General features: G+C 39.7%; 1 protein-coding gene across 3 annotated transcripts in view; it reads left to right on the forward strand.

Moving 5' to 3' along the window:
• The window catches only part of VSNL1 (visinin like 1), a 90,944-nt gene that overhangs the window by 31,786 nt on the left and 39,537 nt on the right, over positions 1–19,621 (forward strand). For 2 of the 3 annotated variants that reach the window (XM_074820100.1, XM_074820101.1), the window contains exon 2: positions 9,269–9,435. In XM_074820100.1, the coding sequence (XP_074676201.1) occupies positions 9,274–9,435 (162 nt within the window). In that variant the 5' untranslated portion in view covers positions 9,269–9,273. The remainder of the gene's footprint in view (positions 1–9,268; positions 9,436–19,621) is intronic. The other variant, XM_074820102.1, reaches the window with a different exon arrangement.

The following is a 19,621-nucleotide window of genomic DNA, read 5'->3' on the forward strand; positions in this document are numbered from 1 at the left end:
CCACAGGGGTGCATCAACAGTGGAGTTACTAGTGAGTCTGGTATTGCCCTTGATTTTCATGTTGAAATTTATTCCAGACTCAACAGAAAACAAATCCACGCTTTTAATGACATAAATCCAATTCTTGCTTTCTAGTCACCTAGAGAAAAAAAGCCCTACATACCAGTCGTTGTTATGTTAGAGCATCCTCCTGCACAGCTTTTACCCTTTCAAATGGTTTTTTATTGCTTGAATCTAATTGAATATCCATCTCATTTCAAATAAAATTTAAAAATATATCTCTCTTTTGCTTAAACCTCTTTTCTCCATTTATTATTCAATTCAGTTGAATGATTGTATTCCTTAATGTCATTACTCCCTGTTTGTCCCCATTTCTTTTACACAGAGAGATTGCAGGCCTGAATCTGATCTTTGGTAAAGCCAGTAAAGTAATCTGAAATCACTGGATTTATTCCAGTTTTTGCTGTAGTGTAATATAAATCAGAACCTAGCCTGTTTGTTTCACCCTCAGTTTGAGGTATATGTTAGCAGCAGTGAATTATGACTGCTGCTAACTTCAGTATGGTGTTACACAAACACACTCAAATTATTAATTTTTCACTGATGGACTTCATATCATTTTGGGATGGAAAGCGTAAGTTTGGTTAAAAATTCAGAATAGAGCCCTAAGTTTTGTGTGAAGGAGAAAGCAGGTAGTTCAGGGTGGGTTTTGCTTCTGGGTGCAGGGAACGTGTTCCTGAGGTCACTGATGGGCAGTATACCAATATGAAAGTATATTAACTCTACGTATACCTCAATCATGTTCTTCCAAGATTACTACTGAAAGGATGTCCACAGTTCTTGAGTCACAGAACTGCGGAGGTTGGCAGGGACCTCCAAAAAACGTATAGTGACCCAGCTCAGAGCAGGGTCAGCTAGAGCAGGTCCACAGCATTGCCCGGCTCCATTTGGCTTTCACATGTCTGGTACTCTCTGCCCCTGGTGCTTCTGCCAGTGTCTGGGGTGATGTTCCTTGTCTGGCTTTTTTGCCCGGACAGTAAACACCAAGAGGTGGATTGTTTTCATCTTCCATTCCTACAGGTTGTTGCAGGCCTTCTTCCTTGCTGTCAAAGTGCAGGCCTGGAGCTGCTGTGTGTTTGGATTCATGGGTTTTGAGAGAAGAGTAGAAAGATTGGACTAAGCCGAGTGAGAGAGTCTTTGACCCATGGGGATTTTGGAGAGCCACAGATGCCACGATAGGATGCAGTGTCCGTCATGAAGTAGAGGCTCCTGGTCACCAAAGAGGATCCAGCTGGCTGGCTTACAGGAGAGACAGTGAAGGGAGAAAGACAACTGCTGCCACCACTAGTTCCTTCTAAGCTGACTGACCCCTTTTTCAAAAGGTTTAATAGTAGTGAAGTACTTACATGGTGTCAGCATATTAAGATCTGGTATCATGCAACAGTACCAGAACCTTCTCCTATAAAACATCTTCATCTTTTGCATGTATTGGCAGAAAAAAGGCCTTTCCCTGTCCAGTGTGGTTTTACTATGCAAGGTATAGGACAGGGCTTGGGGTCATCCCTGTTTCATGCAAGCTTAGAAATTGTGTTGACAACTGAAGTGAGGAGGTGCTTCACAAGTTGTCTAGGAAACAGAATCATTGAATGGTTTGGGTTGGAAGGGACCTTAAAGATCATCTAGTCCAACCCCCCTGCCAGGGCAGGGACTTCTTTCACTAGATCAGGTTGCTCAAAGCCCTATCCAGTCTGACCTTGAATACTTCCAATGGTAGGACATCCATAACTTCTCTGGGAACTTGTTGCAGTGTTTCACCACCCTTATTGTAAAGAATTTCTTCCTTATGTCCAATGTAAATCTAACCTCTTTCAGTTTAAAACCATTGCCCCTTGTCCTGTCACGCCAGCCCCTGGTAAAAAGCCTCTATCCATCTTTCTTGTAAGTGCTCTTTAAGTATTGAAAGTCTTTCTCCATCTTTCTTATAAGCCCCCTTTATATATTGAAAGGCTGCAATAAGGTCTCCCTGGAGCCTTCTCTTCTCCAGGCTGAACAACCCCAGCTCTCTCAGCCTGTCCTCATAAAGGAGGTGCTCCAGCCCTCTGATCATTTTTGTGGCCCTCCTCTGGACTCGCTCCAACAGGTCTGTGTCTCTCCTGTGCTGAGGACTCCAGAGCTGTATGCAGTACTCCAGGTGGGGTCTCTTGAGGGCAGAGTAGAGGGGGAGAATCACCTCCTCGTTCGCTGGTCATGCTTCTTTTTATGCAGCCCAGGGGCTGCAAGCATGCCTTGCCAGCTCATGTCCAGTTTTTCATCCACCAGTACTCCCAAGTCCATCTCCATAGGGCTGCTCTCAATCCATTCATCCCCCAATCTGTATTAATACTGGGCATTTCTCCAACCCAGATGCAGGACCTTGCACTTGCCCTTGTTGAAATCATGAGGTTTGCATGGGCCCACTCCTCAAGCCTGTCAGGGTCCCTCTGGATGGCATCCCTTCCCTCAAGCATATCAGCTGCATCACTCAGTTTGGTGTCATCTGCCATTGAAGCAATGCCATTAGACAGGGTCATCTTAGTGTAGCCTTTGTTCATGGTTGGGATGGGAAAATTCCTCTTCTTTTCCACACATACAGTTCCTTGGGTAGTTATTTCCATGGGGCTTTGGGTATGAGATTGTTGGGGTTTTTCTGTGTGTGAAAGACAGGCCGTGGCTCCAGATTTCTTCTGTGAAACAGTGTGTTTGAAGGAATGAGGCATCTGTGTGGCTTGATAGCCTGCTTCTATCTATCCTTCATGCTGACATTAGTAGAGAAAAGGCAGTGTCAGAAGTAGCCTGAGGAGAAAGGAACAATGCTGGGAGGTGTCAGGAGTTATAGTTATTATCAGCACACAGCTGGAAATTTGACAAACAGCCTGTTCAAAAATAACAAGAAAATTATTCTGTTACTGTAGATTATAGACATAGTTCTCTGCTTTCCCCAGCATTTAATTGTTTGGGGTTTTGTTACCCCTATATATGTATGTATGTTGGAGTCTCTACAGGGTTTAATGTACCGTTTATAGATTTGTATTGTGTCAAAAATTTCAAAGACACCCACCACGCTTGCCTGCTCAGTGCCTGGGTTTCACATGTAGTCCCCGGGAGTCAGCACGTTCCTGTGGGAGCTTGTGGGCTGGGAGTGGGCAGAGGGGTGGGGATGAACCACAGCTTTCCTTCCAACCTAATGAGTGCCTGCCAGCACAGCTGAGCTGGCAAAGTGAGTGTTGTCATTTGCTTCTGGCATAGTCCACACGACTCATTTCCATTTCCCAGAGCCAGGAAAGAGCAAGAAAAACATGCTTCATACAAGGGAACTCATTTAATGCACAGACCTCATGAGGCTGCAGAGATGTTGGTTGACTACCCCCTTCAGGTAGGATTACTGGGATAACAAGAGCATGAACATGGGCAGGTGTCAAAGCAGCCAAAATATACCGAGATAAGTTGGGGTAGCCCCATTTAGTCATGTGTGCCCAGGGACATAAGGCAGATCTTCCTGCACTCCTGGAGTCAGTGAGGGGAGGGACGTGACTGCAGTCACCAGCACATCTCCAAATGATCCTTTGGATGAGCCCTTTTTCTCTCAGCTACCCATGGAGGGAATTCAATGAAACAAGGCAGCTACTGTGAATACCGAAAGTTAAGCAGTATGACTGCCCCATTTACCCCTAACTGTTTGACAGAATCACAGTCACTGAGATTGGAGGGTGCCTCTGGAGATGCTCTTGTCCAACCTCCTGCTCAAGCAGGATCAGCTACAGACAACTGCTCAGAGCTGTGTCCAGTTGTGTTTTGAGTATTTTCAAGGATGGAGACTCCACAACTTTTCTGGGTAACCTGTTCCAGTGTTTGATCACCTGCACAGTAAAAAGGCGTTTTCTTACATTCAGTTTCCTGAATTTCAGTATGTGCCCATTGTCTCTTGTCTCTCTGGGCACCCCTGAGAGCAGGCTGACTCTGCCATCTTTGTTGCCCCCATTGGGTATTTAGACACACATTGATAAGACCTCCTGAGCCTTTTCTTCTCCATGCTGAACAGCCCCAGCTCTCTCAGCCTTTCCTTGTATGACATGCTCCAGTCCCTTCATCGCCTTCGTGGCCCTTCCCTGGTCTCAGTCCAGTAAGGCCATGGCTGTCTGGTATGGGGAGCCCAGCACTGGACCCAGCACTCCATGTGTGTCTCACCAGTGCCGAGCAGAGGGGAAGGATCAGCTTGCTCAACCTGCTGGCAACACTAATTCAACTTGAATGGTTTTATATAACTGGGTTTAAGGAAAGCAAGAAAACAACACAGAACTGGGTTTTTAGGAGCGTGGTTTGACATTGTTGGTGCTGTCTTCTCAAAGGAATTCAGGTCCTTTTTCAGCATAAATATGAGATCTTCGGCAGCACTCAGTTTACTTTTCCTTAGGAACAGCCAGAGTTGTATTTGTTTGCACTTGGTCCCTTTGAATATTGAACACTTGCCGAGGAGGCCAAAGAGGAACGGAGAGGAGGGGAAAGAGGAAGCAAATGGGAATGAGGCTGTGTTAGCCACAGTTTGGAGGTGTTTTGAAATCAAACAAGGTTCCATAAGTCATGTTTTGCTATTGAACTTTTTTTTTTTTTCTTAGGTCTTTAATAAAATTTTGGTTTGTAAAACTGTGCTCACACTGTCAGTTTAGTACTAGCAAGCCAAGTGGGAGAGGCAAACCTGATAAACCTGTGCAGGAATTGCTATAAAATATTCCAGGGAAAAAAGCTTGCCATTGGCCAGGAGGTTTGGATGATGATCATGTGGAGAGCAGGGAGCTTTTGAAACAGCACAGGCATGTGTGGGACACATGATAGCATTGCAGGAAAGATATCAAACAAATGATGCAAACAGAGAAAAACGGGAGAAACTGTCTTCCTCTTCCTCTTCCTGCATGTGACTGTTACCTCCAAAGCCCCTAGTAAATCATAAAATCAGTTTGGTAAGCCATGTTGCTGAGTCATATTAGAGTAACTTCCAGCTGCTGCTGCAGCCCATTCCTGCTTCCCAAGCTGGCTGCTGTGGACCTCCAGAGGTCCAGCGGGTCAAGGAGCAGGCAAGTACATCCTCATATTGACCCTGCCTGCTGCTGGCACAGCCTGGACTACTTCAGGTTGGGGATTGGTTGGTTGAAAAAATTCCATCTTTTAAATGTGACCCTCCTGTGGACCTGTAAAAGCATCAATTAAGGTGTTACTTAATGAAGTACTGAAGTACTACTATTCTAAGCATTTCTGAAAAGTTTGTTTCTCTGGGTAGATGATGGCCTCTTTGCAGCATTGCAGCCAAGAGGATCTGGTTTTGAACTCAACCTTCATTGCTGTTGCTACTTTGACACAACAGTAGAGCTTTAGTGTTTTTCTTGATCTCTAATTTGGATTGTGTTGCCCTTGCTAGTGTTCTCCTGACAGAGTAATCTCATTGGGAACAGTCTTGACACCTTTGCTGGTTCTAAGTGCCACCCATGTACCTGATTCCTTGTTTATTGTGAACCATTCCCCTATGATGGTTTGGAATTGAAGCATGTTGCTTTTTTGTTTGTTTTTTTTTCCCTTTCATGACTTTTGTCAATCAGAAAACACAACAGAAGATGAATAACAGTCCTTAGATTGTCGCACTAGATGGTTGAAAGCATGGAAGTTGGAAGCAAATTTATAGTTTAAAAGAATAAAATTTACTAAACAAAGCAATGCTTGCGAAGTGACCTTTCCTCCTCATGAAAACTTAGTAAATGTGCAGCTGTTCTCTCCTGTATTTTCCTAATGCATATTCATAGATTTTCACAAGGAAAAAACATGTTTGGAAAACCATGATTATAAGTTAATTAAAAATAGTTTTCATTTTAGAAAATTAAATGTGTTGGCAGTGGCATACTCATTGCTAATGGGTGATTGTACTTTTTCAATAATAATAAGAGATTCAATGAAACTCTAGAAATGTTAGAATATGATTAACTAGATAATCTATGTATTTGAGTTTTTATTCCCAAATAAGCTGGATCTCCCTGAGCCAGAAGTGTGAGTTTATATTTGATAATTATATGAGACTCTTGAGCTTTCTTGCAGATTGTAATTCAATTCCATAAGAAAAGAACTTTAAAACAAGAAGAAGGAATGAGTGCCTCTAATTCCAGGAAGGCATTGTGACCAGCTCGGTCAGCTTGTTCAGTCCCTTCTCTCAAACAGAGCCTGGGGGATTATGCACTGTACTGTGCTGGAGCAGCAAATAAGAGTGTAGAACCCAGCAGTCCCAGATTATACCTTCCTCAAATACAGGTTTGGTTCTGTTGAAAAAATAGTTTCTGAAAGTGTTTATCAAGATGCCAGCTGTGGTTTTCATGCTGTTATATGGTGAGGTACATCAGGGATGGCTGGAAGGTGTTTGGAACTTACTGGACAACGTATGGCAGAACAAGCAGCTGACCAACTTAGGGGCCTGTGTCATACAGGCAGAAAACTGGTGTCTTGTTTCTCTGAATCTGATGATAGAAAAGGTTTTTTGTGGATATGTTTACCCAGCTCTTTATTTGTGTATTTTTATATACGTGAAGACCCGCTCCATTTTCTGTAGTGTTTTATGTCCACGTTACTGAAAACAACATAGCTAACTTTGGAAGATAGTGCTGAGATTCACAGTTCTGTCTGCTTCCACCTATGTGTAGTGTCAGGTACAAGCACGATAAATAGAGAAAAATGACTATTACAGAAAATTTGTTGGTCAAAACCACCCGATTTTTGCCCATTGAAGATGCTTTTTTTTCGTGTGTAAGTGTTGTTGAGTTAAATATTGATGGGCATAAGAATCCAGGTGAAAAGAGTCACGTAAAAGCACACTTGGCTAAATTAAGAGAACCAGAAGATGCCTTATGAATCTACCTAAAGTAGTTACTATAATTGCTGAGAATCTTTAAGGGTCCTCTGGGTCCTAAGCAAAGCATCTTATGACTGCAAAGGGTAACACAGTTTAAAGGAGAAAAAAGGGGAAATAAATAGGTCCCTTAAAGATTAAAAAAACCCCAGTCTATTGTTTCACTTAAAAGCCATTGGAGTTGGAGCTAGAGAAATAACTTTATTAGTATACCTTAGTCTCCATGGGATTTAAATTGAGATTATGCCAAATTAGGTCTATGTCATAAATGAGAAGATGGGGACTTCAAAGATAAGGCTGGGACAATTGTTCTAAATACTATAAATTGCAAACCCATCGTTTAGTCAAAATGGCTAATTTCTGGACATCTGCGTGTACAATTAGGCCTGTGGCAATTAACTGAAAGGTTGAACTCTCCCATATTTGTGCTAAATTTACTAAAACGTGTGGATGGGAGCTTGGCAGAGCATCAAAGTAAGTAAATTTAGAGAAAGCAGTGTGCTGCCCTTAATTAACAAACAGCTGTGTGAGTCCTTGCAGCAGGTTCTTGTAGTTCAGAGGAGATGCAGGACCTCAAGCAAGAAAGCACTGCGGCATCTTGCAGTGTTGGTAGAGGAAGGATGTGCAGAGCCTGGGGAAGGGGGATCTGCTTGCTGGAAGCATCCCAAGAAATGGTGGCCCACTTCCACCTGCAGTTACATCTGTGCACAGCACAGTGCGCTTGTCTAACAGCCGTGTCACCAAGGCGTTGAGACATTTCTGGCTGGAGTTTCTAGCCTGATGGCTTGTGGCATTTTGTATCTTCCAATGACCAAATTTCCCAACTTTATACCTGCTGAATGCTTTGACAAAAGCCACCTTCCTTCTTGGTGTCAGGGATGTTTGTGCGGCCAGGTCATGTGCTGTCTTGGCAAAGAGGTTTGCTGTCAGCCCTGGTTGTCTTGCTGGGCTTGAGACTGGAGAAGAGGGTGGGAACAGACCAGGGAGGACTATGACCAAAGAGGAGAGGGGCCATGAGGTGTTTCAGGAAGAGAGCTGGTGCCACTGGTGGTATGGCGCTAGGGGATGTTTTTGACACATAGACCAGGAGGAATGGTTAATTTTGTGCCAGCTCAAGGAAGATTCCCATAACGGAACTTACATAAATACTTTGATTCGTTGGAGCAGAGCAAAGTATGTCCTTCTGAGGAGAAAGAAACTTCCCCTTCAAAATAGGGGAAGATGCTAAAAGCAATAGATTAATATCAGGAATGGGTGGTGATATGGACTAGAAGTCACTGCATTCACCGTGGTGCTGTCATTAGAGACAGATGCTATACTGGGAGATAAAAATGGAAATGCTAAGCTAGGCTCAGGAAAGAAATTATTCATCACTTTGCAATTCTGTACGGACAAGTTAAGTGCTGTCTGTCATCTGATTAAAAAATAACTGAAAGACATCTGTCATTAAACAAACTGTAGTAGAACTGGAAAAAGTTAAAGATTTCTCAAAAGTTCTCTCGAAGGACATCTGTGGTTACACATCAAAGGACCTGGAAATATCTCGAAGGGCCAACATGAATAGTACTGAAATTACTGATTTTACACATGCATATTTTTTATTTCTGTATGGTTTATATCTGATATTTATCAGTGTGTATGCAAAATGTATATAACAAATGTAGTGGATATCTCCAGAGTTAACAGTGATGAACTATAAATCATCTATTGTTTATCAACTATGCAGTAACTATATACATATACTTCTACTTACATGTATACATATGTGTGTATATATACACATATATGTGTGATTGTATAAGAATTACATTCGTTTTTCCAGTTTGGTTTCGTCATTTCTTGAAACCAAGTGTGTGGACTCTTGCATTGCTCCCTCCCAGTGGATCATCTAGTGCTGGATGTTACAAGCCTGTCTGTCCACAGCCTTGTACCTGTGAGGAATAGCTGCTAACAGGGGTGTGGTATCAGAAAAGATTCTCAAGACAAAGATGAATTCTGTGAACATCCCCGAATCTGTGAAAATTTTTGTTGAATTCAAAGCAAAAGTCATGTTTTTCAGCCTTAGTGTAAAGAAAAGCTAGAAATTACCTAATTTGAAGGCAAAGGAGCAGTCTGTCTTCAGGCCTTAAGACTCCTAAATGAAAGAATGTTTTCTTTTTCGCCATTATAAGCATCTAATAATATTCAAGCATAGCTTAGGTTCCTATTCACTACTGAATCCATGAAGTTGAGTTTGACTAAAAGCAGCAGCGTGTACAAAACAAGTGATGTGTTCAAGCTTTGTCGCTAATTCGAATTTAAAATGTTCACAGCAACTTGGCTAATTTTATTAATTTATTCCTTCTTAAGGCAGAATGGGGAAACAGAATAGCAAGCTGGCCCCTGAGGTGATGGAGGATCTGGTGAAGAGCACGGAGTTCAATGAACACGAGCTAAAACAGTGGTACAAAGGATTTCTAAAGGACTGTCCAAGTGGTAGACTGAACCTTGAGGAGTTTCAGCAGCTCTACGTAAAGGTAAGTTATTTAAGTTCCTATTATTTGACCGTAGAAAAGGTTGCAAAGTAATGTAAAGGAAACATATGGTCAGTCATTTAGACTAACAAATACCTTTGCTATGAGAAGCAATGGTGAAGACAATGAGATAAATAGGAAGTGCTACCCTCATCACACCAGCGATTTATATAGCTACAGTGAGCTGAACCAAAAGTTTAATAAAAAAGCTGTGATTTACTCACAAGAAATATATTCTCTGCACTCTAATTTATGTGCCTCTTTCACCTTCAAAGAGCGGTTGTGTTCCTGTTCAATAAATGGTGCTGTACCCATGTAATACCACTGGAATATAAACCATGTGATTGCTGGACCTATCATATAAAATTCTGTCCTCCTTTTGGTTTCAGAAAAAGTGGTGAAGTTTCGTGACAGTATGTCCTGCAGATAAATTATGCACTGTGCACAAAGGATTTCTTTAAATTTTAAGTATTGCCTTTATTTTTTCCCTGCTGTCTCTTTGCCCTTGTATAGGAAAGGAAAACCAGGCTGCTTGGTTTATTTTCTTCTTATTTTTCATTATTTTATCAAGTTCAATGTAGTCTTTTCCTTATATTTATTATGTATTTATTCTGTAACAAGAAGAACATGGGGGCAGTATAAGAAGTGTATTCATGTTACAAAGATAATTATATTTTAATTCAGAATTGAGTGTCTGCCTAAAGGTCAGAGACTTCAAAGTAATTTTAATTAGGAAAAATATTGGATGGTGATGATGAACAGTAGGATCAGAACAGTTCATAAATACAATGTGAGGCTGAATAAAAATTAAAAAAGCCTTTCAAATGTAAATAATTAACACTGAGCACACTGACAGTTTCTGCAGACAAGTGGGACTGTCTTTTCCCTTAAATGCATGCTACAGTCCTTTCCTAAATTTCTTCAGCCTTGAACCAGATCACTCTGTAAATTATTACCTAGCCCCTTTTTCCTTCTAATGAATGGTCTAACAAAACTGCTAACTCCAGCTTACATCAGGAAGCTTCTGTCCTCATATTTTAATATTTATGCCTTCATCCTTTTTTTAAGAAACAACTGACTTTGTAATAACTGTTATTTTCAGATGAAAGAATTTTTACTGCCTCAGGTCTTGTGCTTGTTATTGACTGATAATTTATAGCTTCCATTTTAAACAGTACACAGTGCACATCCAGCAAGACCAGACATCTAATCATTTCTCATACATGTTTCTGAGGAAAGTAAATGGTCTTTACAAAATATGGGTTCCTAATAAAGTATGTCAAATATTATTTTCTTTTTGGCAAATCGCAGTAAAGGAATTAAATTTTATTTTCTTTTATGATTTTGTATGTTGTGGGGAAAGATATCTTCTGAAAATAGCTTGAAACTGTTAGAACTTCCTGCCTTCAAAGGGGTGTTTGAAGTGTTCACAGATACTTCACAAGATACTTTACTCATGAAGAAATATCAGGGAGTAAATTCAATATCATGTTTACAAAAATGGTAGTGCAAAAAATAACATGAAGAGCACAGCAGTATTTTGCTCTTGAAATTTGGAAACAGCTCTATAGTCTTACTAAGCTGCATTATCTGACTTTTAGTTTTATGGCCTCATATTTTTAGATATGCACATCAAATAAGATTGTCTCCCTTGCTTTGGTAATTACGGGTTTTGAGATCTGCTCTATACTCTCATATATTTAGTCCAGTTTATTGTCATTCTATATATAATGCCTATATACAGGGTGAAATACTAATTTAGCAGAGGAGAAATACGATTAGCTGTAGTAAATCCAGACCTTTACTTCTCCTTCTGTCACAGAAATTCTTGTAAAATCACGACCCTGGGCTCTTTGAGGAATGTTGGCTATGGTGGCAACTTCTGTGCCTGCCCCTGCTGCCAGCTGCAGACAAAACCCCACATGTGAAATTTGAGCTTTCCAGGAGGAGCCACCAGCAGGAGACCCAAATCATTATGATTACATTTACAGCATTTCAGTTTCTTTACTGCATATTCAGGGTGAAAATGCATGAAGCTTGTATCGATTAGTAATTCCTCTGCGTGAACTTATAGTTGGGAGGGATGACATTTATCTCTTGGTCTGAACTGGATTTTATTGAAGAAGATTTCCATAAATCAATGTATTTGGAAAAGAAATACAAGACTTACCTTCAGTTCAGGTTTACGTTTTCTTAAGATGACATCGTTTCTTTGTTCATGAGAGTTGTCTGGTGCACTTCCATGTGTATTGATAAAAAGGTGTTGGTCATCTAAGATGCAAAGAAAGCTCTTCTTTTACGCACACACAGTAGAAAATGTCCTCAACTTAAAGAGCAAAAACATTTTAGATTATATGGGGGCAATATTTTGAGGTGAATTTCCTGGTTATGTCCACTTACTTCTCTTCATTATAGTTACAGAATGGGGTGCACAATCTTGGGGCACAGAAACTGCGCTTTTTCGGATGAAACGTAACTAGAATATGTGTCCTGGGATCACACTTAATGTATTTCTGTATCTAATGCCTACTAATAAACTAGAGGTGGCCTGAAATAAAACATCCAGAACATGTGTGATGTGGATGTCAGGTCCTCAACACTAACTCTTCCACTCTACGCATTTGCATCAATTGTACTGTGCTGTTTACTGATGTAGATGAAGACTGTATTGACTAAAGGGGAAATTACTCTAGCTTGGCTTGGAAGCTTTTGCTATTGAAGTTTCCATTATGAATACAAATCATGCAGTGCTTAAAATAAATAGCAGTTACACAAACGGACTCTACAGAAAAATAATTTGCAGCACTTTTAGTGGAAGTGTCTATAAAAATATTTTATCCAGAACACCTTTTTGAAATAAGCAGGTTGTATATTAGCATTGTATGCAATCTAACAGGTTCATTAAAGATGTTGGTACATTTTTGGGTGGATAGATTCTTCACGGGATCCAGAATCTGTGGAAAGCTATTAGGGCTCATGTTTTCCTCCATGGTGCTGAGTGAAGTGAATGTTCCAGGAGTTTTTAAAATAGTTTATTGAAGAATTGTTCATATACTGTAAGCCCAGAGCCAGAGAGTCCTAAATGCTGAAACACCGAGTTAGCTGTCCTGACAGTCTGCACAGAGCATGGGAGGGGGAGAAATTTGTGGATACCATCCTGAAGAAGTTGAAACTCAAGCCAGCGTGTTGTAAACAAATGTGCCAATGCAAAACCACAAGGTAATGCTCAGGACAGGAATTTATATTAAATTCTACATTTCTCCAGGGTATATGAATCTGTTTTCATATGGGAGTTGCATCTTTCAAACCTCTCCTGCAGAGAACTATCTAGGACATTAGAAGTCAAAGCAAAATCAAGTGACTGGAGTCCTTTTTCTTTCTCTCATAAGTAATGAAGGTAATGTGAATGCCTTATCTTTACCACAGTAGTTTAAGTACTCATCAAACTGTAGGAAACTCTGAATCAATTATGATGTCCCTGTAAAGAGTTTGAATCTGCACTGCACACCCTCTCATTGCTGTACCTGTGATGGAGTATGACCTTCTGGACTGCTGGCAATATCCCAATTAATCTCTTTTTCTGCAGGAAATAGTGATAAGTAGCATCAGACAGGCTGGAACCTACAATTTCCACCTTCAGAGAGAATATCCTAACCATTAAGCTTAATCCTTGCTTGCTTTCTTCATTTTCTTTTTTTCTATCCTAAAAATTCCTTCATTCTTTTACCTTACATAAAGCATCATTAGCATTGTGGGCAGAGAGCTGAAGAAATTAATATACAAAATTGTTGTTAAAACAGAATATACCAATAAAACATTTTGGACTGTTCCTATCATTCTTTAGGGTTTCTTGCAGTCTAGAGGGCCAAATACATTTTCCTTTAGATCTTTTGAATTCACTGGGTTTAAATGAATATGCCCTAGAGTGTGTAAGTGTGCATAATCAGTGCTAATGTTCACAGGAATTATGCATGTTTATTAAGTGGAAAATAGGCTTCTATATTGTGATACTTCTTGGAACTGGGTCACTGAACATGAGAAGCATATCCTCTGGATTAATAACAGAAACAAGCACTGATGGTCCTTTAACTGAAATGGTGGAGTTGGGAGTGATCATGATATAATACTAACATTAAATAAAGTAATTTGTGAATGTATTGCACATATATTATTTAGCTATGTTTTGGAGTTTTATAGATAACGTTTAAATGAAAAAAAAATGGTAATGCTATTTGATTAATTACAGTCAAATGGTTTGTCATATTTTTGGCTTCTATCTCACATTTCCTGCCTTGAAGGGAATTGATTTCTAGTCCTCCATTTTAATATGTGTAGAACAAAAGAATCTCAAAAATCTATTGAAATTTTAAGTGGATATATTTGCAGCCTCTTTTTCTCTATCCAGATTTTCAAGACAGACTTGCATCTTTCTAAAGATGGCACAGAGCTCCTCAAAATGTTAGGTTAGAGCTGCGTTTCAGGCTTTCAGTGGCTGTGAAGAAGTGGGATTCCAGAACAGCACAGCTGTGTTTACAGATGCCCCTAACATAGATGCAGTTGCACTGGCAGAAACTGATTTTCCTGGTATCATCACTTTTAACTGGAGGAGCTGTGCTGGTTTTACAAGTGTGATTTGACCACTTAAGTTCTCCCTATAATTGGAGTACTTTTTAGGTATATTATACCAATGTTAGGTATATTATACCTAATATAATTAATATATTTAGGTATATTACACCAATCCTGTCTTGCTAACGAACTACAGCATGTTTTGAAATCATGCAGATTATCAAAAATACTGATCTATCTACTCATACAATGATTTTAGCCCATGCTGTTTCTACCTTCCCGAAGATCACATCTGGGATGCTAGCAGTCTTCCTGGATAATATGACGGTATGTTTGCTGGATGCATCACCTAAATTTAACTGCAACACAGAAAACATCATATGTATTTATTTATAAACATGATTCTAAAAAATTTTAATAGTACTGCTGTGTTACTGAATTTTTAAAACAGATACAGAATAATAAAACTATTATTGTTATGTTAGAGACAACGAGAAATAGCATTGAATGGAAACAAGTAAAGCAATGAATAGCTCTGATCCAGGGGCATTGCAAGGTGGCTCTGTAAGAAGTAGCAAATATGTAGACAGGCAAATAGAGGCTAGACAGAAATAACAGTAGCATTATTGGCATCAGTGGAAGTTTAGCTTTGGGGGTGTTTGTAGAACAATCCACGAGGTAAAGATTGTTAATGCATTCCTTAAGCACTTAATACAAATCTGCACATTTGAGACAATTACAGTAAAATCATTAGAAACAAATGCTCCTGAAGAGTAAAAAACCTTTCACCAGAAGTGCAGTGAAAGTTCCTGTGAAAGGAAAATTAATATAGTAGAATCCAAAAGGCAGTATTTTGAAAAGCAAATGTGTTTGTGGTCCAGTATTATCACAGGGGAATGCTTTTCAGGACGAAGTATACGTTTAGTGCTCCAAAGCTGTATTAAAATTGGGTTCTGATAACTTTTAAAACAAAAGAGATTGCAATTGCTTTTCATACAGGACTTGGTTAAAAAAAAAAAAAAAGACATGGTCATGTTGCCTAGATGTTTTCCATGCAAAACTGCTTTTGCCATTATTCCTCCTCCTCCTGCTCCTTCTAAAGATGAATAGGCAGGTGCTGTGCCAAAATGCAGGTCTACTAGAAAACCGCGTAAGAGGCTTATTATATGTTTCAAACAGAAGCTGAGATTGTGCTGCATGAATTTTAAAACAAAGGGCCAGAATGCTTTTTACATACAAAACCAAACAAATCCCAAAGGCTGTGTTAACTCTGAAGCTAACTTCGAATGATCTGGGGAAGGGGAGGATACTGGTAACAGGCCCTTCTGCTGCATTTCGGTCTCTGCACTAATCCCAAGAAAAATAATGGCTGGACTTCATATCATTTTACAGAACATCTTTTAAGATCTGTTTTTAGTAAACAGCTTTAAAGATCAGCAACCATACTGAAAAATAAAATACAATAAATAAACATGGTTTCTCATCTAAGCTGCAAAGTAAAATGAAAACAGAAATTTTCAGAAGAGGACCAGCATGCTGAGTAGCGAACTGTTCTGAAAATATGGCTGTAAATAACAACACGGGATACTAAGAGCCTTTAACAATGTAGAATGGAGTCAGTTTAGATTGAAATCCTAATCTCACTGAAGCTAGTGGGAGTTCTCATTCCTGATCCATATTTAAGTGCTTAGGACTGCACTGAGCTCTTAGAATTGTTTATCATCATGAGACCCAAGTCCTGTGAAATCTGGTGCAAACTCCATTAATGTCTAGTTCTACAAGCTGGATCTAGAGTCTGGAGAGCTTCTCTTGTCATGTGTGCAGAATGTACGCATTGCTAGTTGTCGTTTGAAGGCAGCAGTTACTTAAAAACTAAGTCTGTATGGATGAATGGTAAGAGTAAGCGTCCTGAAGTTAGTAAAAAACAGTTTCAGAGGCGAAGAAGGACAAGTCTTTTCTTTTTGCAGCATTATGGCTAGTGGCTAATTTTAAAGGCTAAAATATATTTTTCTTTGCTTCTGTTGCAGAGCGCATAATGGCCCATATCCTCCAGATGATCTCTGGAGACTCTAAATCTAGAAAATGAGGAAGTCAGACAATTCTAAGAGATTAAATCTAAATAGCTAAATCTTAATTGCTCCAAATAGCAGCTTGTGGAGTGTCCAGGCTAGTGGGATGAATCTTCCTGATGCTTGAACAATTCAGTAACATACGCTGATAACCTCTTTGTGAGAGGCAGGAATGATGGTTACATGAATCCATAAAGCAGTCCAACTGTCCAAAGGCATCTCCAGGGTTTAGAGAGTCAGCAGATGTGTGGGTATGTGAAGGTTTAGTCCAAACCTTTGATTATTACTAAGTATTGAATAGTTCTGTAATTCTGTGGTTCTATGTGGTTCCTGGAGGCACTCTAACATCACGTCCAAAGCATTGAAGAGAGTATGTCCAGCCAGGGCAAGACGATCCAGCCTGGAATGCTTAAAAATCTCACCACGTACATGCATGCCCTAGTTTCCAACATGGCCCAATAAAAGAATCCAGTCTGAGTAAATTTTCCAACAATAACATGCAGGTTACATTTACTTTGAAGGAAGCTCACCAGTTCCAAAAACTGTCATGTATTTTTATAGGAGACCTTGTTCCTTTGCAGCTTACCTTTGCTCTGTGTTGGATTCCTCAGAGAAATCAAACCGATGAATTTGGGATACTGTAATTATTTCTGTAGCAAAACACTGAATTCATTATGATTTCCCTGAAGGGTAATAGAGGAGTGGTGCAGCTTGGGTGGAGAGCACCATTGTTAACACAAAGTATCAAAGACCTCAAAGAAACAAAAACCAACAAACTGTCAGCACCCAAGTCCCATAGCTGTTACAGCATTCAGGTCTACTATTTGTTGTAACAATGCTTATTTTACCATTGTTAAGTAGTCCTCAGAGCAGTTGTCAAGACTGCTCAGTGGTGCACTGTTGCAAAAGTCAAGTGTTTTGGACATTTTTCGTCCTGAAAATTCCTATTTCTTAGCTCCATTCATACCATCTCAGTGCTTTCCTTCTCATCACAAGGAAGAGTCTTCACAAAACCAGTGAAACCCTTGAGGATGTGCAGTGAAGAGAGGGAGTGGTGATACTGACTGTACTTTTTTCAGAGATATTCCCTTCTCTTGCAATCTAAACAAAATAACTATGAATGGAGCATATAAAGTCTCTATATTATGTATGGAGAGTTGAGATACAAAGAAGTTAAACCACTTGTTTGATGTCTTTGGCAAGGCCAGGGTTGAAATTACTTCAGGGGTCAAAATATAAATGACCCTTATTTTATTTCTTTGGAGTGAGGGTTTTTATTTCCTACGGAATGGCTTGGGAATGACTTCCTGAGGTCATACATGCACATTATAGTATGGCACTTCTGGCCAGACTTTAATCAAATGTCTGCTCTAGATTTACACCATGATCTGCACTCTGCAGTTAAACTGTGACCGTGTCTTAGTGGAAACCTGTATTTTAGGTCTTCAGTAGCTTTGATTTGGAAAACTGGATCATCCTAAAACTGACGGCTAGTAAGCATGTGTTTTTGTTACTTGAGACAAAGTGAACTAAGGTCTTTTGGGGACTTCAGCTTGTCACATTTCTTGAACTATAAACATTTCTGTTTGTTTAAAATATAAAAAAAGCTGTTTGGTATTACAGGGTTCCAGAAGGAGCCTTTGAAACTAGGGCACTTCATTTCAGCACTGGAACAAACTAATATGATTTAAAGTATTTTGGTTTAAAACATTGAAGTGTTTTCCTCTAGTATCAGATCCTGCTTCCAGTATCTCACTTGTACACAAGGCCTGAAAACAGCATTCTTGTTTTGTAAGGCATGGATGAGAACTTGGTGCTCTGAACCGAGTCCCTTCACCCTGATGCGACGTCTCTGACTCCATGTCTCAGGTTCACCTCCACCTTTCCTCCCAGGGAACTCCTCAATTCTTCAGAAAATTAAATTACTTTAGTAATACGTACTTCCAGAGCTTCCCAGATGGACAGCTGTGACTGTCACTGTACCTGAGTATGAATACTGCAAAAATTAAAGGGGTCTGATTAGTCTGGACTGTGGCTCTCACAGCCATGCATTGCGTCTCAGCCTGCTCCATCTACTTGTGGTACTTTGAGATGGCACATCACTACTACCACTGCAACGCATGCTGCTGTGGGTAGCTATAGCTATACAGATAATGAAACATCAGATTTTTTTAGGGTTCTGTGGTATGGAGAGACATTTGGGAGCTCGCTTAGTTACCAAGTTAAATGTAGTTTTTGTTATGTAGTTATTTAGTTGAGATTCCAGTCAGGTTTCTACTAATCATAGTCTGAACATTTCCAGTACCTTGGGATATCAACTTTCTTTCTCTTCAATGAGAGTAAATTTCCATCTTTTCATGTTTAATTAAGGCTCATAGGAATAGACTATTTGCACTGACAAACCTATTGATTGCTGAATTGAAATGACTTACCACTACTTGGCATGAGAATTAGCTAGCTATCATAATTTTATATTCAATCACAAACAAAACAAAATGAGAAAAACATATGGTTTGGAAGATAAAGTAATCAACACAAGGAAATTCAGACTGGAGGAAATTTTGCCATTTTGCTGAAATACATATGAAACATTCTCAGAAGACGTTGGTGTAAAATCCACCTGTATAAGAAGTTGCGAAGTTTGGCTGTCTGGTTGCGTGGATAGCCCAGAACTGAATACGCAGCTTTAAATAAAATCTCCCTGTAGTCCAGAGAAACAGCAGTATAAGCAGAAGTGTAAATCAACACTACAGTTCACCTCAAAGTGAGTATCAAAGTCAATTGGGGATTCTTTCGATGTTAACAAAGCTATTAAAAAAAAAAAGGAAATAAAAATTCTCAGGTCATTAATTGAAATAAGATTTTGTATGGACCTTGTCAGCAGCTTTCAGCAGAAGTATATTCAGTTACAAAGTTATTTCTAGATGCCTGTGTCCCCTTTCATTTGGAAGGATATACCCGAGAATTGCCGTTGTCCCTTACTAGGAAATTACACACCTGTATGCATACTTATGACTCTTCACAGCTTGCTTTGACAGATATTCACTAATTTTCTCCTCCCTGTCAAACTGATCAGGTTAGGAGACAGTTAAAGCCCTGTTCCAAGATACATGAGTTTTGGCTGTGTGATTGCTGTCCCTAGTGCTAATACCAAATACAGAACATTGATTAAAACGAGCAGACAGCTACCACTGCTTCTTGTGTCCATGTTGACTAGATCTGTGACCCTCTTCTATAAATACCTTTTTGGTGCTGGAAACACTTTTAATTGTGTTGGTGTTTATTAATGTAGCAATTACAGTGCCTAATTTTATAATATGTCAGTGCAGATAATTATGTAATTAAACTGTGTAACTGAAATGATGGAGTTGTCTAAGAATGGACCAATTACAACAAGAAATTGTGCTGTGAAAGCCTTACAGGACTCTACAGGTAAAACCTGCAGATGACTTCAGGAGATGTCCTCCGTCCTAGCATGGATCTGTTTTCATCAGAATAAACTCTAGCCAACTGATTTTCAGCCAGCTGCCAAACACAGGTAGCTGGAAGGT

This window comes from Strix aluco, chromosome 3 (genome assembly GCF_031877795.1).
Source record: "Strix aluco isolate bStrAlu1 chromosome 3, bStrAlu1.hap1, whole genome shotgun sequence".
In the NCBI taxonomy this organism is placed as follows: domain Eukaryota; kingdom Metazoa; phylum Chordata; class Aves; order Strigiformes; family Strigidae; genus Strix; species Strix aluco.